We start from the raw sequence: 26144 nt of genomic DNA on the forward strand, positions 1-26144 counted from the left end.
TTCCACGAGAAACTTATTCATTCAACTGTTTCTTTTTTTTCTTTTCACTCTAGATACACGGCAGTGCTATATAAAAGGATGCGTTTGTCAATTGTATTTTCCTATATTTGTCTTTGTTTCCGTATCTCTCATCAAATTACATTATTTAAACATCACTCAAAGAAATTAATTCTTTTAATTTTACGTGTGCACAAGTAGACGATTTCCCATGCGACCGTTTTTCCAACAATTTTCATACGGTTGATAAAATAAAATCTGTACCATCCAATAAAATTTACAATCAAACTACAATAAACAAAAATCGCCCTTTTGATTATAAACATAATTTTAAAAATAACAATAAAGTTACGATTATCAAACGATGCAATAAAATAACTTCTAAGCTCGTATATTACCGATATTAAATTATAAATGCTAGCAGTAAACAGTACCGTTTTCAACCGTCTCCAACTATAAATTTTCTATTTTCCAAACGCACGTATTTTCTAATTAATTTTTTTTTCTCTAATCACCTCTTGCTCTCAAAATTTTAATCGTTCTTATATAGAAATGAGCGTATGAGCGGCGGGATATCGTCATATGCAATGAGATAAAAACTATGAAAACGAGATGATGTGAACGAGTGGGAGATGATAATAAGAGTGAAAAATAATCAGATTGAAACGATGAATTGATGCTCGATTGGCGGAGTTTGGCCAAGATGTTGAGGTCGGATTCTCATTTTATCTTATTACTGCTTGTTTTTTTTGTTTTTTTTTTCTTCTCATTTTTTATTTATACTCATTTATGTGTATATAATATACGTGTCATTCGCTTTTTTTTTTTTCATCCTACAACCTACATTATTCTCTCTTCGTATTTTTTGCTTGATCGCTCCGAACTCCCATCATCGCATCGCTCGCACAATTTATCATTGTTGTTGTATACGTATATAATAATTTATAATTTTTTAAATTATTTTTTGCTTCTCGCCACTCGCAGCTGTTGCCTGGTTTCCTACAGTCCGGGTATGTATTTTTTTGTTTTTTTCTTAATTTTTTTTTTTTTTTCTTTTATCGTACTTGAACAGAAAGTTACAAGAAAGGGGACTTAACTAGTGCTCTGAGTATAATGATAACACAGGGAGCGAATTCTCTCACATTTTCTCCTCTTCTTTTTTAGGCTGTTGACAAAATAGAATGCAAAAAAAAAAAAGAACAAACGCACGTTTAGAAACTTTGGTTATCAAAAGACAATCGGCGAGTAGTTGTATTATTTTGTTTAATAATTGTGTCATAATCGTAAAGGTGGACAAAAATTTTAAATTGTATTCGTAATTTTTAATTTTTTTTTGTTAGTTTAAAGAAAAAACTCAAATCAAAGTTGAATCTATTTTTATTATTTCAGCAATTAATGTCCACCTCGAGTCTTTCGTAGTGTGGCTGTCTTTCTTTTTCGAATAATCAAAGTGATAATGAAGCGAAAAAAAATACAGATACCCAATGTCTGTATTTCATTTCTCTAGCTATCTCTTCTCTTATTTAAAAAAAAAAAAAAAAAAAAAAAAAAAGTATCGTAAAGGTGGATGTACAGTAAACATTCGCGATAAATGTGATGATGAAAGAGCTAAGTGATACATTTTCGCTAAAAGGTGCAATGGATGAAAAAGCGTCTAGGCAGAGACTTTAAGCAAGATAACGTCGATACTCTTATAATAATGCAGTAATAACGATAACAATAGTTGTAAAAACCAATGAGGACAGAATACATATATGTATATACAGTATCATAAGAGGTGTTGGTTAGAAAAATAGTGATAGTCAATTTTCACTATGAACAGCATATAATAGTCAACAAGGGAAACAAGACAACGACACTTTATTGGTGGTTCGTGAGTGTATGTACATCACATGACAGAGATGACGTGAAAAATAGGCTCCTATATGCAAACAGTAACATGTGGGCTGTGGAATGTGTATCATGTACAAACAGGAGAGATAATCATACATTTGTATTACGTAAATGGGTAGGGTGATGTTTTGCTGGCTTGTGAATAATTGAATTAAAAAATGTGGGTACAATAATCAAGGGTTGCTAAATATTTATCATACATGTACACTTATATGATATGTGTATACGTTGCATATATATTTGTAATGTATACTCACGAGCGCCTGGTGGTATAGATCTCACGCGGTATGCTCCGTGGGGTAATCCCTCTCTCGCCCTCTTTTCCCTCGTGCCTCGTTACTTTCGAGATAAATTTTCTCCTTTTTTTTTTTTTTTTTTTCACGAACCATTTGTTTCGTGACTCGTGTAAAAACAACAAATCTTGGCAATGTCACGTGATTTTATCGATTGAAAATCTAATCTCTAGCAATGAAAATAAAAATTGACAAAATTCGGAAGCCACGTATGTTATTGGAAGGGAAAAAAATGAAGTACGAGAATTTATAAATCCCAGCAATCACATCAGAGCGAAGGGCACAAAGTAAAACGTCGACTCGAACAATCGTAGATATACCTGTCATTTCTTTAACGAAGAGAAAAGGCAAGAGACTGTACACGAGTGCACACGAGAGACGAGGGTAGAGAGAGAGAGAGTAAGACTATGCGTACGGATAAACTAGTACTGACCTTTGTTCCGCGACTGGATCCCGAGATTTTTCACGCCCTCCTCGAGCCCATCTTTTGCGCCCGACTCGTCCTTCGCTTGGCTCGTCTTGCTCGCCGAGGCTGATGACGCTCCGGGGCCGTCCTTTACCGTCTCGCCGGATGACCCTACTACTGCTTTCGCGTCAAGACAACCACATTCCACTCAACTACTACTGTTACTAGCTACTGGGCGTGTACGTGTTTGTTTTTTTTGTTTTTTTTTTTCTCTCTTTCCTTTTCTTTTTATGTACAAGCGCGGATTTTTTCTTCTTTCGCAGGAATGTCGAGTAAAGGAGCCAGGGAGGATCGTACAAATTTAAGCGGGCATGGAAAGTGAGGACTGCGGTTCGGATGCTCTTGTGGGCCGATAGTTACGCGGTTCCCGTCATCAAATGTGCACTATGGTTTAGAGCAAAATTATCATCAAAAAAAAAGAAAAAAAGAAAAAAAAGAGCACACCGTTGTATCGTTTGTTTAAAAATGTCAGAAAGAATTTAACACAACAGCGTGTCAAACGTATGTTTTTTTTCGAATCAAACCACGAAAAGTGTAGGAAAGTAAGTCCCGGCAAAGTGGGCAGATAAACAAAGTTTCATCCAGCCACGCAACTTGTGTCAAACATCTACTCCAACGCAGTAGTAATCAATAATAATAATAATAATAATTAACAATGATAACAGTGATGATTGTCATGCAATTACACAGTCAAAGCTATAGGCATTATATATACATGTATGCTAAGATGCATCAAAAAGTGATGGTTTTATACACTGCGCGTCAAAGTGTACTGGTGTACGATACAATGCGAGAAAAAGGTAAAGAGGTCGAGGTAAGTATATTTTGTATCTATATGTTTTTTTTTTTTTTTTTTTTTTTTGTAATTGAAAAGTATATGTGTTTTTTACACTGTAAGGTGTAAAAAAAAAAAAAAAAAAAAAAAAAAAAAAAAATTGACCGCTAACGCGTGTAAGTGCGTAAATCTGATTTGGGGAGGATAAAGTTACCTTGGGTCTGCTCAACGCTGTCGCTCGACGCGAACTGGCCAGGATTGCTTTCCGTCGACTCGCTGGCCATCGCGTTCATCTCGTGGCTCTGACGGAGCAGTGACACCCGGTAGAAGTAGTTGCGCCAAAAGTTCTCCTCGGATATTCTGTAGTTTTTTTTTTTTTCCAATCAATGTGAAACGTCAACTTTTTCATTGTTCATGCACGATTGGTGTGGAGGAAAAAAAAAGGCTTTACTTACACTTTGGGTACGAGCTCGAACCTCATGGTCTCGAGGTTGGGGTCGAGGGCTAGGGTTGCTTGCGCCATTGGCTGCACGGCCTCGAAATCCCAGGGGAAATCGACACCCGGTGGCGGTGCTCTCACAAAGTTACGCCGATCCTGAAATTGTTTGCCATTAGTCATCGGAGCGCGCGAGGTACGCCCATGCATAATGGAAAAAAAAAAAAAAAAAAAAAAAAGATTAACTATTACGTAATGTTATGGCACTTTATGAGAACACGTGTGGAATATTGATGCAAAAAGTAGTTTTGAGCACATCTTTAAAAAAGTGAGGCCCCTTTGGAGTGAAGCCAAGATAAAAAACGATGTGATGCCATTGGTTGGCTCTGACGGGCTTCGAGGGAATACTATTGATTATCCGTTCATGGACGTAGCAAACTTGTATTTTCAATATTTCTACCGTAGCTCGTGCAAAGAAGTGCTTTTCATCCGAATGGAAAAAAAATTTTTTTTTTTTTTTTCGTAAAATAACTAATGAAATTAAATGAAAGTGTGATAATAAGAAATTACAACTGTAGTATACAAGTCAAGTATACAATACGCACTCGTTGATAAAAGTACTTGAAGATGTTTAACTGCTACTGATAATTTTCATTCAAGTTTTAAATCCTTTCCAAAGCGCTCAAGCCACAATCATAAGGAACAACTTACTTAATTATTTATTGTGAGCTAAAGCATACTGTTTTAGTTATAAAATTATTATTATAGTGTAAAACACTTTAGTATATGCTAAATACTTAATTGGAACCAAAAATCAATCCTTTTATGCATCTGCGTTAGAAAGTTATCTTTTTATTAGACTAAACAATCACCTTTGTTTTCTAGTGATGAAATTTTTTCTAATCAACATCGATTGAAAAAGTTTCATTGTTTCATGTAATTGTACGTTGGATGAAACAGTTGGATATTTTATTTGCCACATGAACCCATTTTACTTTATTTATGGTGGTATTCCACTATACTTAACTTTACGTAGTAATAATTTTATCAACGCGAACGGTATGCTTGATATTTTATTCCCAGTCAGAGGAGCAAAAGCAGGCAAAAAATGCGAATGATGCATGAAAGCACGTCCCCCTTTATTTTATCCCACAAGTGCGTAGCATACCCCTAAGTACGTGGTTGTTCGCGTATGCACATGAATAGAAAATGACACATGGCTCGAGGGTGGTCGAGAAGGAAGGAAAGGAGGAGCGACTTACGGTCGAGAGCGCCAGGCACTCCTCGCGCAGGGCATCCTCGTTGGGCGCGCCGATCCACGGGGCGACCGCCTCGCCCTTCTCACCCGGCTTGCCCGCGATGAACGCCTCCTGCTCCTTGTTCAGCTCGGCTATCAGTCTCTGTAAGCAAGAAACGAGGCATATTTGTCACGAGGAGGAACAAAAAAAATACCACCACTCTGCTGATAACTCACAACCGAGCGATTACAGCCACATTCTCGAGAATAAAAAACAACAACAAAAATTACAAAGAGTAAGGGTTTCAAAATAAATATAGTCGTTACTTGCAACCCCCGTGACCCCAAGATGTCTCCTCAATGCTGACTCTCTTCCAGTAACCCGCTTCCCCCCTCCCTCGTATCTTGTCCACCCAGTGATTGCGTCACGTTACTAATGAACGCTGTTGCGGGCTGCACGCGCACACTCACCGTGGCGATGAAAATTGTGGTTTTGAGAATTTCTACCCCCCCACCCCCGCCTTAACCGAGTTGGGGGAAACTGTTGTAACTATTACGCAAATTTGCCGAGCAACTCGTCTCTTGAAAGCGCGGGGAACACAAAGTTAATTAGTTTGCTCGTCGATGCCGAGTCCCCAACTTTTCGCAACCCTTATTTCGACGGACCCTCGGGCTTTAAAGTCAAGAAAAATCAACGCAAGAGGCATCGTCGTAGCGGTTTTGGTTTCCCCTCTGTACCCGGTATGGCAACTGGTTTCAATGGAGAAATTCCCTTGGCTCCCGACAACCGTACACATTGCACCCCAACAAATCCTCAGAAAGCAGAGACGCGCAGTTACGCCAACAATGGTAATTAAAAAAAAAAAAAAAAAAAACACCCCACTCGGCTCACAGGCGCACCTCAACGCGTCGGGTATATTATGACATCACAAAAAATGTCCACCTCTCGTAAGTACATCCCTCGAGTGAATTATACGCGCAGGAGGTTCTCGGGTTTCAAGACGCCGAGTCTCTTTGTGTACACGCGCAGACACACATAAATATAAAAGTCCGCCTAACGAGACTTTACGTGCCCTCCGCGAAATGAATTTTATATCGGGCGAAAAGGGTAACCACAAAAGATGCGAAAGGAGCGCGGGGGACGCCGTTAATTGCCACTTTTGTTTGGCAACGGTATAGAAGCGGAAATCGGTCGCTATACGGGGCTCGTGTGCCGGTAACGCAATTAAAAAGTGTATACGTATGGTGTACACGTGCCAGCGTCGCTCGTTAAGGGGACGTCATTTGATTTAATCGTCGATTCGCCCGTACCAAGTGCATTACAGCCTGTGTACACCAAAGTAAAAGGACGCGCGATATCGTTGTTGGTCGTCGTGAATGAAAAAGCTCTCCTGCTTCATTCGATTTCCATCGATTCGACCCTCTTTAGCCGTGACCTGGAAATACACATTGAATTCCGTGCTTTTTTTTTCTTCCTTCCTTCCTTTCTTTTTTCTTCCGACACGCTGATTCGCTCGAACTTTTAGGGGAGGAGGAGGGATGTAGAGCTAAATTCATTGGATCGTGCGGCGGGTGCGAACTGCGAATTATTTCGGACAAAAATTGAGTTTAAACCCCCCCACCCCCGCTATTTTCCAGGGTGGCTCAAACTTGAGTCCGGAGTTGTTGATTTGTTACATTTACTCGTCAAACAAGCGGTAAGACAATCGTGTCCGAACGAATACTAAGCACGCCTACTTGTAGCTGACGATGCTGTGCTTTTCAAGTAGATACGGTCAATATTTGGTCAGACGAGGGAAATCAAGGTGCTTCGCTGCCAATGAAAGTATACGGGTAATAAAAAGCAATCCACCATGTTTCACCAATATGAAATTCAACTTCTAGCGTGGCGTATAGCAACCGCGGTAACTACCCGTTTTTAAGCGAACAGCATCGGGGCAGCAGCCTCGAGTGCTGCAGGGCTATGCAAAAATTTGGTGGACCGAAAAGGTGATGCAACGGACGATAGAGCCGACCTCTCTTTTTTTTATTCACTCGATTGTATTTTCATCCGGAGACACGTACGCGCACACACCGAGCAATAAAAGGCGAACCCATCGACTCTTTGGCAGCTGTCGAGTGAAAAAACACCAATTTCTCGTGCAAACTGTCGCGGGTGGAATTTTTCAAAACAGCCCCAGCGCGTATATGAGAGGGAAAAAAAAGAGAGAGGCAAGTTTGTCCATCGTTTATTTTTCTCCGTTCCTACCACCGAGAGAGATGAGCAGCGGCTGCGAGAGGAGGATCCGAGCCCATTAGGCCCCTTGAATAATTTAGCACGCGGGATAAAACCGTCTCGAAGCAGATAAATGGCCACCTCTCCTGGGAAGCGTCGTTCCCTGCTCGGTGTTTTTTCGTCATCGTCAACCCTTGCGCTTCGATTTCGACAAAAGGGCCAAACTCATGGACTCGATAAACTCCCTCCCCCCCCCCGCTCCGTTGTGCCATATAATAACCACGCGCCCTTTCAGCGCGGAAAAATTCAATTTCGCCCCAACGAGTCCCACGCGCCAACGTAATTACATTCCCATTTCGCTCGCCGCGGGGAAGAATCGAAGCGCGAAATTTCCCCAGCTCGCATCCCGGCGAAAAATGTAAAACACGTTGTAACGAGGCGGGATATCGTACCCCCGACGCACCCAGGACTCGTCGATCGATCCCTGCGAGGAGTAATGGTGTGCAAAACGAAAGCAAGAGGGAGAGAGTTTAACCCAGTTCGCTTAGCGCTCGGTACACAGCGTCGGGGTATAAGAGAGGGCCGAGGGAAAAGGAGGGAAATAAGCATCGAGGAAGGTAAAAAAAAAAAATATATAAATGAAATAAAAAAAACGAAGCAAGCGTGTAAGTGTATAATGCATGTATATCTGTGCTTACCTCGCGAATGTCCTCTTCCATTCGTATCTGCGGATGACGCGTTGGCGATTGATCGCGTTGTTGTCGTGGTGCGAGGTTATCGCGGTGTGCGGAACGAGAGAGAAAAGTCGATTTATTTATAAACCAGCCGTTCGATTACGGAAAAATTCAAGTTGGGAGGAGCCGTGGCGCCATAGCGTGTGTATATTATAAAAATAGCACGGCTGCGTTGGAGATGAATGGTTGCACTTAACGCTACGTATACCCCGTCGAGTTTCTTGTTTTGAGAGGCAGAGGTGGAGATGGACGGCGACGATAGGCTTTCTCGTGTGTATACATATACGAGTGCATGCTTTGTCGAACGAGCAAGGCCCGAATATTAAATGTTGGCTGTACAATGTATACTTATACACGTGTAGGAGCTTTTGCGTAAGTTGTGCGCGCGAGGAGTCTGGAATTGATCGCGGGAGATGATTTGCTTTTCCGATTGAGGTGCACCAGCTGTGTTTGTATATTGTATAACGCGAAATGTGTGCGTTTGTTTACAGGGTATATATATATACGTATAATATGCGTTTCACGTGACGTGTGTCGATGTCTCTATTCATTTTACGTGGTGTTTTGCGAGCGAGGGTATGAAAAGAAAATAGGATCCCGTATTTTTTTTTATTCGCTCTCCATCGGTTGAGAGAATCATGAAAAATCAAATGTATCTCCTCGAGATATTTTAAAATGGTTCTTGAATCTTTGTGCATACGTGACGGAGAATTTATTTAGGCGTCTCAGTAGTGTGAATCAATTATGGTCAGACATTTTTACACAATGCGGATATCAATCATTTTTAATCAGTGCAACATTATTTTTGTTTCGTTTTTTGTATTATAAGATGCTATACCTGCCTGTTTCAGTAGTATGGATCGATTATGTCAGCCGGTTTAATATAATGTGAATCACTGACATATTTTGAAGTAATTACTTATAATAGGTTATTTTTCTATCGCAGTGAAGCTGTTAGTTTTTTCAGTAGTATATATCGACTATGGTCAGACATTGTATCAATCAGAATTTCAAACATATGCCAAAGTGAATATAATAAACCATACTTTCATGTTATTGTATTCTGACTGCACGTAAATTATTTGACTGTTCCATTAGTAGGTATTGACTATGGTCATACATAAAATAAAATGTACATCTTTTAAATATTTTGAAACATATCGAAATACATCGTCTTCTTGCTACATTTCACCTATTTGCCAGTTTTAGTAGTATAGATCGATTATGGTCAGCCGAGGTGATGCATTATATTTTGAAACCAACATATTTTGAACTAGTAGGCATCAACAAAGTTTTATTTTTAATTCATCTTTTTATTACATCGGAATAACTGGTTGATTTAGTAGTATGGATCGATTATAGTCAGACATTAAAATATAATTAAAGAATCTCGAAAACATTTTTAATCGAATATCAGCGAAATTTAGTTTTTCAATTATCTTTCGATTAAATTTAACCAGTAGTATAAGTCGATTATCGTCAGACACAACTAAAAAAAAAACTTTCGAATTATTTTGATATCGCCTTAAAGCTGCTAGTTCATATAGCAGGATGTATGTGTGTGCTTTGAAATAAATCATAACATGTATTATTGCGTATAGGTGTACGAGAGCTCTCTAAAAATAAAAAATAAACCCCCGCTGAAAAATCAATTGCACTTTTCAAGTTACATCGTCGTACGGTAATTAACAAACGAGCTTCTACCATCAAAGAGTCGACCATGAAGAGAGAGAGAGAGAGATAAAAACAGTCTACTCGACAAAGTCCTTAATTGAAAAAACCCAACACGGCAAAGAAAAGAAAGAAAGAAAGAAAAGAAAAAAAAAGGATCAGTCCAACTTTTAGCCTGGAAACGCATTTGCAAGTCAAACTTGCAATTCCCCGTCAATTTGCTCTTTCTCAACTGCACTCCACCCCTTTCAGGAGTCGGAGGCATCCACCGAGGATCTCCGGCTCCCCTACACCCGTACACAGTTGAAACAAATGAGTAAGTGTGAGAGAGAAAGAGAGAGAGCTCATTCCCATTAACGCTCGTCCGCAAATTCAATTTCATTAGGTTGGCGCAGCTGTAGAAACAGTTGTCGTTCGGTGGCAAAAGCCAGTTTGTTTATAACTACTTAAACATAAGCGGGGGGGGGGTGCACGCGGTAAAAGCCGCGGCGCAGGGGATAAGTTGGCAAAGTAATAACGCGACGAGGAGGCGATGCTCTCGCGGGACTCCTTTAGATCCCTCCGCACGTATATATATATACTTACTCTCCGTGCACGGACGCACCTGCCTCCGCTACAATTGTCAAATTGTTTCTGCGCGTTGTTCCGGAAAAGAGACACACTTTTTTTTTTTTTTTTTTTTTTTCTTGTTTCAGATATGCAAAGTTTGGATAAACTACTACGCTCCTTTTCGTCATTTCTTTCTATTTGGTTTTCATGCATGTTCATGGGATGGAATAGCTTTAATCATATTGAGAAAAAAAAAAATATCAACGGCGCAAAACCGCCGTTACAGTTAACCAACAATGTACATTACGATGCATGTACCACCAACACCCGATATACCACACCACACGAGTCGCAATCAAGCTAATGGGCGGCAAGTAATGAGAGTGCGGAGCGGGGCGAAACTTTGAAACTGATTAACGATTAATAAAACGAAGGATAATTTATGGTAGCATCCACAGGGGAAAGTTTTTCCACGCTTCTCGTACAAGCACTACTTACAGCCGACGATGAGCGAAAAATATGCCGAGCTCAACCACTACTCTTCTCTGGCTGTATAGCAGTCTATAAGTTGATGGGTGTGAAATAAATATTCAATGGGAGTGGCTAAAGTTCGATCGAGTTACCTGTAAGTTGTGGCAGGTACTCGAGGTCCACCATACTACTCGTACCTCTGTGCCATTGAAATGTAAAAAGTAAGGTAAACCAGAGGCGATTAGCCCCGGACGGAAGCGTGACCTCCAATAGGTGTAACACACCACCGACAGAAGGTCGAGATGAAAGATGAAAGCGTCAGGTGAAAGCGGATACTCGGCGCGACACCCACAGGAGCCAAGATGTGGAGCGAGCCGGAGGGAATGTAGGTCAGAAGAGCAGCGAGCCGCCAGTCCTGACCTACATGGGCTCCCCCCCCCGCTCAACAGACACGGTGACGTCATTGACTGCGGGCTTCTTTTTTTTTTTTTTTCCATCTCCCTGATGATGAAAATGCTGGCCGGCTAACCATTCGAGGCTCGACTGTCCCTTTCGAGGGGGGCGACATCGATCCACGCAAGGGGAGAGAGCGATTATTACTGCCAGGATGTAACACGTTTGGAGCATCATTTTATTCCAGGTAGTCGTTTCGCGATCTTTTTCGGCTCACGTGCGGGTTGGCGCGCGCGCACACGTGTCTCTATATCTTGACATGTGTACTTGGGGTATATATACGCGCAGCTCTCGGGAAGGAAAGATATGACGTCCAGCTTGCGAAATAGCTATCGTTCTTTATCGTTTTTTTTTTTTTTTTTTTTTTTCAGCCCCTCGCACACGAAGCACATTGTGGCATGTACGTATCGATGAGCAAATGAAAGGGAGGAGGTGCAGAGACACGCTGTTGATTGTACATTGGCCACAGGGCAGAACGATTTAGTCCACTTAAAACGCCCCGAAGCGAGTACGAAACTTTCCACCTCCCTTGGGGTTGCCGTGTATACATTGTATGCTCGTGTTTTGTGAATATTCCGCCTCGCTCGTCGGCTACTTGTTTGCTGATCCTTTTTTTTTTGGATGTCGAGATTATTTCGTAAAAAAGGAGTAGCGAACGAGTTTTCCAGGTGTACGCGTTATGTACATCCCAAGCGGGCAATAGCAGTTGACGCGCGCGAATCAACGAAATTAAGGTCGACAGCGTGCATTCGAAGCTAAAATCGAACCACCAAGGGGAAACAAAAGAAAAATTGTTTTTTTTTGTTTTTTTTTTCCAGTCGATCGGTCGTTTTGTTAAGATTGCCCGAGTGCGAGTACATGCTGCGTTTTTTTGTTTCCGTTCGAGTGCCGATTGATTGTTCATAAAATGAGTGCCTGTACGCTTTTTTCGAGTGTAGAGTAGAGATGGAAAAAACGTGTCTGTTCATCAAAAAGATCCTCTTCATTGGGCTGGTAATGTGTGCTTTTCAATCGAAATGAAATATACCGGTGGGGCGGGGAGATGAAGGAAACATGTTTGACATTCAGTCGCGAGAGAAACAAAAAACAAAAAAAAAAAACATTCCATGCACTTCCCGTTATACTCATGGAGCTCAGCGCCAAGTGTGTGCGTGTATACGGAGGGGCTCGATTCATCGGGGTTTTCTCAATGGCCCCGAGTGGCGAGACGTACATTATTTCGCTGCATAAAGCTCTTCCTCTTTGTGAACGGAGCATAATGGAATGAAACATTTTTTTTTTTTTTTTTTTTTTTTTGCGGTACTGCCAACAACCGGATGAATATTTCACACGGGGCGGTAATGCATTCCGCAGGTTTAATTCGATATTTCCAACAGCAGATCACAAAAAATGCCTTTGAACAAACTGTTGCGGAGACAATGAGATCATTGTTTTTTTTCAAGGTCACCATGTACCACCACATCATCTCCTCGGTTCTCTGTAAGTATAAAGGTCTCTTGAACGGTAATTCATATACGAGAGCAATTCGTTAGTCACTGAAAATCATCTGGTGCTTTTGCCGGCTAGTTCGTCGGTCGATTGTGAGTCGAGGAAGAAAACGAGCCCACGTGCGCCCTCGGGAGACGAGAGCAAGGCCGGGAGGCAGGGGGAAAATATACAACGACGAGAGTGAAAAAGAAGAAAGGAGGAGGAAGAAGAAGAGCTCAGAAAGGAAAAAAATAAAATAAAAGAAAAACGGTCGCTCGCGAGGGACACGTACACGAGTACTTACACCTATACAGCGGGGGGTCGCTAAAAAAGCCTCTACCTCTTCCAGACGGGGGGGGAAAAAAAAAAAGAATCCATCGTTCTCTGTGAGGGTACGTGTATGCCACTAGCAATGCTGCTGATGTCGAAGCGAAAGCGCCAAGAGCTACTCTACGCGCTGCATATCTATGTATGTATTTTTATGTATTAAGCACAAAAAGGGGAAAAAAAGGAAAGAGAGAGAAGTTAGTTCCAGAGCGTCGATTTACCTGATTGTTCACCACCTGCGACATCGCATCGAGAGCCGGTTGTTTCTTTTATTTCAATTATTGTTATTGTTGTCGTTGTTATGTGTGTTGTTGTTGTTGTTGTTGTTGTTGTGTTGCAGGAGCCATGAAATAGAAAAGAAAAGAGTATAGTTCAGACGCGTCATTTTCGAAGCTGCTTATTGTTGTACACGTCCAAGTAGATAAATCAAGATTCGGTCAGACGCACCTTCGTACATGAACCCTTACTTACCCACGCCTTAGTCGCAAAAAAAAAAAAAAAAAGAAAAAAAAAAAGTATTTCAACCACCAGCGATGGTACAGTGTGTGGGTACGTGTGGGCAGTGAGTAAAAAAAAAAAAATTCCTTTATGGCCGATAAAATATGTGCATCCATAGACGAAAAGCGGCATTTTGTGAGACAGCCGAGGGCAAAGTCTCCCATGGACAGAATGTAAATTCGGATCCTCTTCCTCCTTGGTCTACAGTTGTGCTCGCACGCGTATAACGAATGTCCGAGCTTAACAACAGCCACACACACACACACCTACAAAACGAACGAGTCCACGAGCGAGCTAGTATAATGTGACAGAGGCCGGGTAAGGAACTGGGGTGGGGGGGAAGGAAGGAAAGGATGGGTAGAGAGGAGTCGCTATCGATTCTGGCACCAACCACCGGCTGCCTGCACGCGCTCGAGGATACGGCCCCTCTCCGTAAAACAGTTAATTCGATCTATAGGCGTCGCAAAAGTGGGCTAGCAGAGAAAGAAGCTTTTGGCCTGCACGTGGAAGTACGCACGTTTTCTCCTCCCCTACCCCAACGAGGGGCAATTGGATTTACGATGCAGATGTCTTTCTTCCTTTCGCGATTGGCCATTCGAATACCACCGAGCCATTTTGCCTTTGATAAGAATCGTCCGTTGCAGTTGGGTGAAAAGAAAAAGTTTTTGTTTTTTTTTTTTTCACTTACACGCGGGCAATTCAGTCGTACGATTCAATTAGGGATTTTCGCGTAAGAGCACATCAGAAGTAGAGATGTACGAGAAAATCCCAAGTGCGCGTCAATACACGTATACCTACCGATGACCGCACTCTTTTGGAAATTCCATCGTGGGTGTGCGAATGCCTGTGGGATGACAACTCGAAAGGCGAGCAGTTAATTGGGTAATCTGAATTTTTCCCGGGAAGAATGACAAGCACCGACTGCAACGTCTCGCGGTATATATTCCTCCGGGGGGTATATCCCTTCGGGTGATTAGTTTCCACGTACACGAGCGTCACGGATGTAACTCACACGTGTCTCCGATGATCGTCCTTGAAAGGTCAGGGGTTCAAAGTGCTCTCGATCGCTCGAACCTCCTCCCCCTTCTCCTCTTGATTTTTCTTTCTCTCGAGTTTGACTATTTTTCCTACCAAAAAACACGGGACGACGGAAACAAGTGCGTGCCCCGGAGGCATCACCCTGCCAACGCTAAAGCTTTCGGAAAGATCGATCCCACTGCCAATAGTACAAGAGCAAAAAAAAAAAAACAAAAAACAAAAAAAACAGCTTTTTATACATACATACGAGCAGTAACATATGTATGTCGAACTCCCAGGATGGCGTGGTATACGTGGTAACGCATATCCCTCGGATGTATCCTTTTGGGCTTCGGACGGCTGTTCGTCATGACATCTGAATAAATGGACAACATCGCCTCGGTGAACGAGTGAAAATCCAGGGCACGCCGTGCTACTTGATTGGCCGATAAATCGTCGATCGAGAGAGAGAGAGAAAAGTACGACCGAGCAAATAAATCGCGAGAGCGTTTAACCGGATTGAATCGTTTACGATGGTTTTTACGGCATGCAGCCGTGCATAATATGACACTTACTTCGAAAAGCGGAGCGCGGGGGGATGAGTGGTCTTTGAAAAATCGGTAAAATTGGGAGTGAAAAATCGTGAGGGCAAAAATTATCGTCAAAGGGGACGGTGTGTGCGCGCCAGTGAGAAAAGCAAAGGGAACGGGGGGGGGGTCGGAGAGCCGGTGTAGCGAGCAGAGTTGCTGCGCCAGCGGATCAATACACGCGCCGTCCCTATTCTTCGGTGGGAAGAGTTTCTGCGCCCCCCCCCACCCACCCACTTTCTTCAAATACGTATATATGCACGTACGCGAAAACCAGATACGAGTGGGGGTAAGCATCGCTGTGGTGGTCGTTGGTGGACGATGAACTAGACCTCGATCTCACCCCCACCGTCTTTGTTGTACGCGCGTTACAAGCACACCAAGTACACACCGCACGGATCTGGCCTTCTTTTTTTTTACCGCTTGGCATCACCTACGTGTATACAAACGCCAGCAGCCTCTTTTTTTCCCCTTCTTTTTTCTTCTTCTGCGTGACAGGCCGACCGGAAGATGCAAGGTCTTTCGTTTCGCCCTTTGTGGTCTACCTCGAGCGACTTGGGTGTTATACCTTACGTATCGACGACTACTCGAGAGGGGCGGGTTTATTCATTTCGACCACTTACTTATATTTTATCTCACTTTACTTACATTTCGTTTCAAATCATGTGCTGCGATCAATCGAAGATTGTGTATTTATATGCCACGCTCGTTCTTACTCTACCAAGTGAATAAGTAGATGGTCAACAGGATATTTCGGGCGTGTTTGGAGTGTCTCTTTAGAGCCAAGAGTACGATATTATACAAAAGTAGAGCCCGTTTGCGTGGGTGCCCGTATAATTGATGAGGCTCGGAGAACAATGGCCGGCCTCGTTCGTTTGGTCCTATTTTTTTTTTTTTTTTTTTTTTTTTTTCAGAGGGTGAAGAATGTCATTTTACAAGTTACTGTTGTTTCCAATGGATATGTTGTACATAAAGTTTCGCGTGACCCGCATGAAATCAATCGTATACACCGTAGATCGTCTAAAACGTTATTCGTTCGTTCGGCTCGAAAATCACAATAGCACAGGTGGGGAAAAAAGTGGCGAATAAGCGTGAAGTCGATTACCAGATGAATATCTAAACTTGGCACGCGCGGCCGTGATTTTCTTTAGAGAGCACGTTCGAACACGCTTTGCACACTCGATGATCGCTATTGTAATGGCACACGAGTGTGCGGCGCACGCGATGACATTTTTGCCGTCCTAAATTTAGAAGGAAAAAAAATACTGCCGTTCCCACCAGCCCCTTGAGATTCGAGTTCATTTTTTTACGTGTCACTTTGTACGTGAAAAGCCACGGATGGCGTTTGAAAACGTAAGAGTGACCGATGCTTTTTATTTTTTCCTCGCTTGCGCGAAAAATCCATCAAACGAAAGCAACAACAACGTCGGAGGGATCGATCGGCTCCCACTTTGATTTAATTCGTAGCGAGCCAAGCGTTTTCCTCTCTCCCCTCCTCTGCGGAACGCTCGACGCAAACGCTACACGTACGCCACAAAGAGTAGGAAAAGGGGGAGGTGGCATGCAGATTGGGACGAGAGTGTCCTGGAGATCGGTGTTTTCGTACGTATGAATAAATGGCTTCGACGATATATGCATTGATGTTGGTAAACGCGTGGAAAGACTCGAGGGTTCGAGATTCATCGGAATACGTGAAACCTGAGAAATCCCCGTCGATAAAAGATGTACGTGTATACGTACAGGGCGCGTCATCGTGCACAAACAGGCACGAAAGGAAGCATCATCGATCTTTCCTTCTATACGTGTATGTACCTATAGAAAAAAAGAGAGGAATATCAGCGGCCATTAAACCCATTTAACTGGCCCTGTTCGGCAACAACAAGTATACCAGCAACAAAAGAAGGAAAAAAAAAAGGAGGCGATCGTCTCTCATCCGTGCGGAGGAGGACGCCGAGTTATCTCAGCTCGGGCAGACCCTTCCGACGAGAATCGGTACACAGCAAAGAGAGAGAGAGAGAGAGCAGTGAGCCCCGGGGATAGGGAGAAATAAAAGAAATCAGAGCTCTCCCTTTATTTTTCTTTCTCGCTTTGTGCGTTACACCCACTGCCGAAGCTCCATCGATTTTCTCTCCGCTCCTCGAAGACCCCAACTCGCGAGATTCGGTAGCTCTTTTTTTTTTTCTTTCCCTCCCGCGTTTTGACTTTGCGCGCGCTCTTTACATTTACTCTTCGCGCCTACCTGTACATGCTTTCCTCTTTGGAGGTGGAAATGGAAGTTCGTTTTTTTTCTTCCCTCTCCGAGTGGAAATTGAATTTTGATGGAAAAACAGGTAGGGGGGAGGAGGGGGTGCGATGGAACGTCATAATCGATTTGGTTGCAATCCGGTCTCTGGAAAAATTAAAGCCCGTCCGCTCGTCGTGGGATAATTATTTTACGGGCCGTCGGCTCGATCAGCTTTTCCTATAGCTTTCGTTCGGTGCGTTCCCCCCCTTCCAGCGTTCGGTCCGCGGGCTATTTGCACGACGGAGTCTTTATCTCGAAAAGAAAAATCCTTTCGAAGGAAAAGTCACTCAAGGCTTGGTAATATATATATATGTGTGTACATGTATACAGTGAAAGAGGCGAAACTCACGTTTTCTTCGACGGTCTTCTTGATTTTAGCGCCAGCCTCGGCGACGGATTTCCCGGCCTTGTTTACCGCGCTGTAGAGGAAGCCGCCCAGGCTCTTGGCGCCGGCCAGGGCCTTTGTCGACACTGCAAAAGAAAACGCGGACGAAAACATCGAGATCATTCCGTTTGACTATGCGTTTACGTGTGTTGTCGTCCCCCACCCCCCTGCCCCTCTTTTTGCTAGTACTCTTAGTAAAATGCCTAATTTTCATTGATTTCATTCGTTTGCTCGAAACGATAACTGTGCGGATGAAGTGTATTACAACGTGGTTGTTTTATAATTATTTGAAATGGTGAATATTTCTATGGTTTTGGACGAAATGGTTTTTCACGTGAGTGTAGAGTGCATTTATTCGTGTGATGAAAAGTGAGAAAAGCAAATACAATTTTTTTTTTTTTTTTTTTTTTTACTTACAACAATATAATGAGGGTAATATTCTTGTTGGGAAACATAAAATTTTATGCCTTCGAGTACTTTTAAATGTACTCTTTTCGCGAAAATAAATAATTACTGGCGAAAAAAATGTATTAAAATAACAGTGCATTGGAGTGAAATTTTACTAAGTACACCAAATCCATCTGAAATAAATTTTATACGCAATTTTTTTGACATGTAAATTCATGTGTAGCGCTTTAAAAGTACAATATTTACATTTACATTGGCTCTCTCATAAAATTTTCCCTTCGACTTAACTTTAACAGATATAGTATGGAACTTTTTTTTTACAAAGAAATTCCTAAAGACCTTTTGAGTTGCTCGAGAAAAGCACGTTTCAAACGAGATGAGGGAAAATTGTAGAGCAACCAAGGATTTCTTAAAGTTCTTTTCACAAAAAAAAAAAAAAAAAAAAAAAAAGGAAAAGAACGAGCAGTATTGTTGGTTTCCAAAGAAAGAGGTGATTTGGACCAAATGTAGCGGCAATCCCGTAAAAGAGGAATTTCAAGTGGGTACCGAGTATACCCACTATGTAAGAACTAGTCGATTTGTGGACAAAGGGCCAAAGTAAATTCGTAGACGTGGTCATTCAAAAATGTGAATAACTAATGGTTAAAGTTTAAAAAATTAAAAAAAAATTCATTGATTTGAATTGTATTATGTGCGTAGATTCACCGTAAAACTTTTTTTTTTTAATTTAAATAGCTACTATCCTACAGACATACCTTTTAAATGAAAATTTTTAATCATAAGCTCTGAATTCCTGTAAGGATCAAAACTTAAATGGATTAATAGTTATTTGGATCAATAAAAAAATAAAAACGTACAAATTTATGAAGAGAGGAAAAAAAAATACTAAATTTAACATCCAAATTCTCTGAAATATCTCTAAACTATAGTAAATTAAGTAATAAAATAAACGTTTCAAACTGAATCTAAATAATTAAATCAAGCAAAATAGAGGTCGAAAGTCGCTAAATTTACTTAAACGTAAAAAAAAGTTACGTAAAATTTTAGTAATCCTTATTTAATTAGAGTCACTTTGCTAATTCAATCGAGAAGTAAGTACATTAAATATTTAAAGACTCAGATCAAGAAAATTTAGTTTACGCGGCACTTACAAGCAAAATCAAGGTTTATTATAACGAAGCAAAAAAAATTTTACGAAAAAATAGACATGATACAAGAATTTTTAAGTAAAATACTTAAAAAAGTTTTGGTGCTATTTTGCATATCGTAAATAAAATTGGTAGTATTGACAAAATTTTTCATCACATATCGCAAAAAGGATAAAGTAAGAAAATTCTAAGCAGCAGATAAAGTGCACGATACATAATACGTTAAGTGTATGCTAATAATTTTGGTCATTCATTCGCTTACGATTAATCTCAACGATGCACAATTTATAATTAATCAAATTACTTGTGTTACTAAAATATTATACTTTAGTGGTGTTAATACTATTTTAAGTGTGACGAAGAAAACTTTAATTCAAACAAAAAAAATTACAAATCGTAGAAAAGTAAAAATAGCGTGCAAACTATTTTAAAAGGGCGTGACTTAATTTCATTGAACTGTTTGAAATTACAACTAATCTAGAATGTCTCAACAACAAACTTTTTTTCCATACCATTATTATGAGGCCTGTATTTTTAAAACAACCTAAAAGTCAACAATGAAAGCGTACTAAAAATTTTCAACACCTTTCCCAAATAGCGCCAGTATAAAATAAACAAAGGCTCTATTTTTGTTACAAAGTCCAACGAATGAAAATTTTTTTTCTTAAGTATGTAATGCTTTTACTCAGCAGTCCGTAAATCTAGAACTGAAAAATTTTCACGTTTTTTTCCACTGCAGCACAAAGAGCTCAAAAAAAAAAAAAAAAAAAAAAAACGTATCACCCAGATTCACGTTCACGTACAATCGTTGTATACCCAACGACACTTTAGCCCCTCGTTTCTCTAAAATCTAAAACATTCAGGTCTCGTACGTAGCCCCAAGCAGTTGAAAAGAAGAACAACAGCGAGACAAGGCATTCGAGCAAAGCTCAAGTGCGAAGACAAAAAGGAAAGTGTACATCGTGTGGTTGGAAAAAAAAAAAATAAAATAAAATAAAAAATAATACAAAGACAACCTACCAGCACCGAAGGGCTGCTGTCCTTCCTCGGTCGGTGTGCCGCCGAGACTTCCAGGTCCGCTGTCAGCGCCGCCGGTCGCGCTGAAACCATCAATGAAACACAAGCCACAATGAGCAGTCGAAGTTTTGTTTTTTCCTCTGGGCATATGGAATCGCCAATTGCCCATTCGTTGCGTGTGCATAAGCGTGTGTGTGTGTGTGTATTTTAAACGAGATTTGAACACACACGCGCATGCACATCTTGTTTACATATGCATGTGCTTTTATATACTATTCTAAATAATAATAATAATGATGATGTGTTTTGTGCGCTTTACTTTTATCAAATAATAGTATTAATTCGACTGATGATGCGTTGAGAATTTGATTATTTTTGTGTGGCTTTGCTTTGTAAAGCACACAACAACTAATCTCAGATAAATACAATGAGATTATTTTGTACGGCGTTATTTTTCATTGTTATTACAAGTTAATTATGTACTTGAAGCTAACATTTAGAGAAAAAAAAAAAAAAAATCGTAATTTATTTTTCGAAACTTGTGATGGAAAACGTGCCCGAGGAAATCAACATCGCACTTTTTTGCGAGTATGCGTATCAATGTGCAGGGGCAATAAAAGTTTTTAACGATGTACGTATTAGTCGTAGCACGTGCGTTGAAGTTTAAAATTGAGTACTTCATGTATAGGTACTTGGAGGTCCGAGGAATTTCATCTTAACTGTAACTACATTATTTAAATTTAAATGTCGCGCTACGAAATTACGTACGTCTACTTTTTTAAGTTACGAGAGGATGAATGTATAAATTTTTTTTCTAGTCGATTATTTTATTTCTCAGTGTTTAAATTTAAGATGAAACACGTTAAATTGAAGTTTCGATTTACCTTAAAAAAAATGATCAAAGGCCCGAATGATTTTATTTTTGTAAAAAGCAGGAAACAGTAAAGTTACGAAACACTTTTGGAAGTATTATAAACATCTACCGGAGAGAACAGTTATGTAGATGCAAAGTTGTCATACATCTATACGTGCATGCAATTATATATATTATGTGTACACACAACAACAACAAAAGAAAAAAAAAAAACTTTGTTTTGGAATATATTAACGTTGAAGAGATGGGGTGTGTGTGGTGTAAAAAAATTTATTGGTGATAAGTACCTTCGGGTACGATGAGATGAAATGTGTATCACGAAAACGTAAAAATAATTATTTTATTCAAAAAATACGAGTTTACTTTTACTGTCGTAAATAAATTTATCTGTGAGAGTTGACAAAACTTTACTGTAACGAAGCGAGAAATCTCAAGCTTTTTTTCTTCAAACAGAAACACAAAGTTAAATACTTATAGGTAAGCAGTTTTTTTTTTTTTTTTTTAATTTATCTGAGAAAAATAATCACAATTCATGTCAATTGAAAAATACAGAAAATTCAATCGAATACATTTCTAAGAAAGCTAAATATATACGTATGTGTACGATGAAATGAGAAAAAAGTCAACAAATAAAACTACAAATTTTCTACGTTCAGAAGAAAAAAAAGAAATGTAAGATATTAATAAATCAAGAATTTATATAATATTAAGTATAAAAACTTACTCAAGCTGAAACATAAGAAGAGGGTATATATAAAATTGATAACTTTGGCTACACAAACATTCATACCAAACGCAATTTGAAATTACACACGCAACATGCCATATTTTTTAATTCTCGAGTTCCCATGGCAGCGAAAGAATAAAAATATCCTGTCGACATTTTAATTGAAATGAATTTCGTGGCAACGCAGTACCTACTTATCAACGTTATTTTTCTCACTCAACGTCCCGTGAACTTAATCAAGAACCAACTCTGTACATAGGTATGCTTTATTTTTATTCCTTTCAGCTGAATATAATACACAAACACATATTTAGACTTATTTTTACACTCTATCGATCCAAAAATAGGGTCAAGTTTACTTATAAATCATCGAAAAATTGTACAAGACATATTTATTTCTGTAGTCTCTTACTTTGTAAAAAAAAATGTATATTTATTTATATAACACATCCATGCGCTCATCTGTCATCGTAATAAAGCTTTTACCCCTCCCGCGCAACAATTGCAATCAACAGATTACTTCAAGACACAAAAAACAAAAAAACTCCAATTAACTTACTCGAGATGTATTAATAACAGCAATCGTTTGATTAAATTAATACATAAAAAATTTTTGGACGATACATGATTCAACCACAAATATTTACCAGCGAAGCTTTTCAAGCTGCTCGATAATTTATGACACGTATATGTTCAACCAACCGAATGAAGCTGAAACAAGCAGACAAATTTCAGTAGCGTTGCCGTCAAATAACAAATTCTACTTAGGGTACCAAAATAAAGGGGTATCTATTTTAGTTTTAAGGGTACCCTAAGTAGAATTTGTTATTTTAAGGTATCGCTGCTGGAATTTGTCTGCTTGTTTCAGCTTTTCGTACCAACCGAGACCCTTCAAATATATATACATCAATTACAATTTGTCATTATACTGTTACTAATTCATCTTTATAGGCACAACAGCTACCGGATTGCACAGACAGACCCGTGGCACTGCACAAAGAACAGCCAAAATGTCAATGAAATCAGCATCCGCACAAGTGTCGCCAACAGCCAATAATATTAATAACAATAATCGCGCCCATACACACACACACACACGCGCACACAAAGAGAGAGAGAGAAAAGTGGGAGCGGGAAAAGTCACAAACAGGGGGCAGGGAAGAGATTTCGGATTGTGTTAACGGCTGGCCGCTGTCACGTACCCTGCGACCCACCTGCTAGCGTCATCGTCTTTTACGTTATCTGTCGCGCCGTCGCCAGAAGACGTCGCCTGATCCCCCGCCGTCGTTCCCACAGCGGGCCCCTCCGCGCCGACACCTTCCGCCATCTGATCCTCACCGGCCGCACCCCCGGCCCCGCGGTTCAGACCGGGTATGCCGCCGCTCAGCCAGCCGCTCATCGACGAGGCCACCTGCGACTTCACCCCCGCCAGCATCTCCAGCTTGCTGCCGACGCCACCGCTGAAAAATTACAATGCACCATCTCACCATACTTGGAATGTTTGCCGTCGTGCTCGACTCCACGAGGCGATTGGGGTATAGTAGTTTGGGAGTGTGGGATTTTTTTTTCTTTTTTTTTTTAATTATTTTATGTCTATTCTAGTAGTATGTGTCAGTTATTTATTTAACTCGCTGCCTTTATTCAAAAACTTATAGTAATAATGGGAAAGATCAGAAAACTGAAATTGATTACAGGGATACAATAGGATTTCGGTAAATGATGGCCTTGTGTTTAAATTAAAATTTTTTTTTTTTGTAATTCCTGATTTTGAACCCCATGAAATTTTTTTTTTTTGTAATTCCTGATTTTGAACCCCATGAAAAAACCTCCATGGTGGAGTATCGATAAATAAGTCAAGAAAAATATGGGAAAAACTCAATTTATTTTAAATCAATGATATATTTAAATTACGAGAATTACATGGCATTTAATCCTAAACAAATATTTTTCGAAAATTCCGATGTATTATAATACAGTCACTTAAAATTAAATTTATAAACTAGAAAATTAATCATCATGTTAAAATTATTTGAAATTGCTTGTTTATTCCGCTACAATTATACAAGACACTCGTGTAGTTTGTTTTTCCATGCAAAGATTAATTAACGTAATCTTGCGTATATCGTAGCTTTGTAGAAATAATATAATTATTCAATAAACGATAACACGTACGAATTTTATTTGAATAAAATTTAAAAAACATCGATACGTGGTTCGATCACAGTAGACTTTACGTTTATCGTTTTTTCTTCAACAGTTCAGTTTAAAACGAATGTTTGTTTAGAATCAATTTGAATTTCAAACAAAAAAAATAATTTTGTAAATGTAAAGTCAAATTTAAATGTGAAAATCTGTTGCACGATAAAAGAGAAGAAACATTTTCACGCTCCTGAAATTCCTGTTTTCTCGTTTTACGGTCCAGCCGTTAAACGGATTTACCTTTTCTAAAATTAAATCCTCAACGCTTTTCCCTCTATACGCTGTATGGTACTCTGAAAAATGTTTATTCACCCGCTCCCGAATCGCTCCAATAGAGTTTCTTTATGAAAAATGTTCAAAGGGAGAAAAATAAAATTTGTCCATCATTATGTTTATCAAATCATTTTATACAGACAAACAAAGCCATGAACGCATTTTCTTAAATGATTGTAATGAATATTGGTTGGTAAAGTCCGAAAAACAATAAAACTTAAAAACATACCGAAGTCGAAAATCCAATAAAAAAAAAAAAAAAAAAACACCCCTTATGATTCAATATAACATCACCACGCGAGCGAATCATTATCTCCATCTGTCCGTTGATTGTCACATTAACGCCCACTCGATTCCTCGGGATGCGAAAGCGAGTGCGTTCGACAGCCGTGATATAAAACTAAATGGAAAAACAAGGAGGAGCCGATAATCGGGCGAAGCGCTAAACCGTCAAGGCGACGCGCGACGAATCGATCGCGTGCAAGAAAGACTCGTACGTGTATATAAGTATAATTGGCGACACGTGTTGTGTAGGTATAGTACACACAAACTCCGAGTTTAGTTAGAGCATGTCTACCTACATGCCTCCTCGTACTCCTCCTCACGCGCTTTATTTCGTGATGCAGGTACAAGTACACACGTTTTGACACACGCAAGGAACCTCGGCCTTTGTGCATAGATATGTACATTGTACAGCCTCGGGATATCATTGGGCATACATTACACTTGTCCTCCCCCACGCACCCTCCCTACATGCTGAGACCTCAAATCGTTATGCACCTCGCAATCTCCACCCTCTTTCTTTTTTTTTCAATATAAGTATGGTACATACAAACACGTCTGACGTAGCTCGTCTGTTACTACTGAGCCTCTACACTTTTGATAGCATTATTTTCGTATTTTTTGCACCCTCATCGCAAGAAAATAAGGCTTTTCCTCAAACTAGTTAGGGGACATGTATTTTATGGTACAAAAGATCGAAACATGCTGTTTAGGAACAATATATTACATAAATGTTCGGGATGATGAACAAAAAAACTTGAATGTTTGAAGAGGCACCGTGCCAATGTAGTGATTTTTTTTTTTTTTTTTTTAACCAATAGTAAAACACGTGACGTACAATGAGTAAAATAATGACGTAATAAATAATATGATAAATATTGGTGAAAAAAAAAAATTATTCAAATGGCGTATCCTCTATGTTTTTTCTTCGTTTCAACACGAGAGTCTCACTAGACACGCTCTTGATAAGTAATTAACTCCGTATGGGTGGAAATCAAATGGAGATTGAGTTTTATCTTGACGATTGAGATACCTGTGTACACACACGTAGAGGAAACAAAGTTGTCTGGCAAAAGAAAGAAAAACACCGTTCAATCAAGTGACGCAGCAACAAACGTTGGAGTCAAGTGTTTGGCATCAATACAGTGTTTAATGAAAAAATGATTCGCATCCTTCTCCCACGCGACATGTCAAAGTAACCACGAATCGTTAAGAAAAACACCAAGTGCGCTCAAGTAAGTCGCGCAGAGGCAACATACGATATCGTTCGAAACAATAACATTAACGCTCGCAGGTGCGGCGCGAAAGCAACGAGCGCATCAATGTCATTCTCAATCGAGGGATGGAAAGGGGAGGCAATCGGGATAATTATTCGCTGCACGTCCAGCGTTTAGCCACGCACGTCCAATCAATAAACTGGAACTCCCTACCCTCTTTGTTTTTTTCCAACGCACGGGTAAT

At 40.0% G+C, this 26144-nt stretch overlaps 1 protein-coding gene across 8 annotated transcripts in view; it reads right to left on the reverse strand.

Moving 5' to 3' along the window:
• The window catches only part of Sap47 (Synapse-associated protein 47kD), a 32423-nt gene that overhangs the window by 3267 nt on the left and 3012 nt on the right, over positions 1-26144 (reverse strand). Inside the window, exons 2-10 of one of the 8 annotated variants that reach the window (XR_001339247.2) lie at positions 23132-23389; positions 20332-20411; positions 17720-17841; positions 13206-13250; positions 8011-8037; positions 5123-5260; positions 3880-4019; positions 3639-3784; positions 1095-1162 (exon numbers count right to left, since the gene is read on the reverse strand). Coding sequence is in view for 7 of the 8 variants with exons in the window: in XM_014364047.3 (XP_014219533.2) it covers positions 2617-2766; positions 3639-3784; positions 3880-4019; positions 5123-5260; positions 8011-8037; positions 13206-13250; positions 17720-17841; positions 20332-20411; positions 23132-23389 (1106 nt within the window). In the remaining variant the exon portion in view is untranslated. Of the gene's footprint in view, positions 1-737; positions 1163-2616; positions 2767-3638; positions 3785-3879; positions 4020-5122; positions 5261-8010; positions 8038-13205; positions 13251-17719; positions 17842-20331; positions 20412-23131; positions 23390-26144 lie in introns of those variants that run through there. The other 7 variants (XM_023392694.2, XM_014364048.3, XM_014364047.3 and 4 more) reach the window with 7 other exon arrangements.

Source organism: Copidosoma floridanum, unplaced genomic scaffold, assembly GCF_036245765.1.
Source record: "Copidosoma floridanum isolate Cflo_tuat_1 unplaced genomic scaffold, Cflo_Japanese_pri ptg000007l, whole genome shotgun sequence".
NCBI classification, from domain to species: Eukaryota; Metazoa; Arthropoda; class Insecta; order Hymenoptera; family Encyrtidae; genus Copidosoma; species Copidosoma floridanum.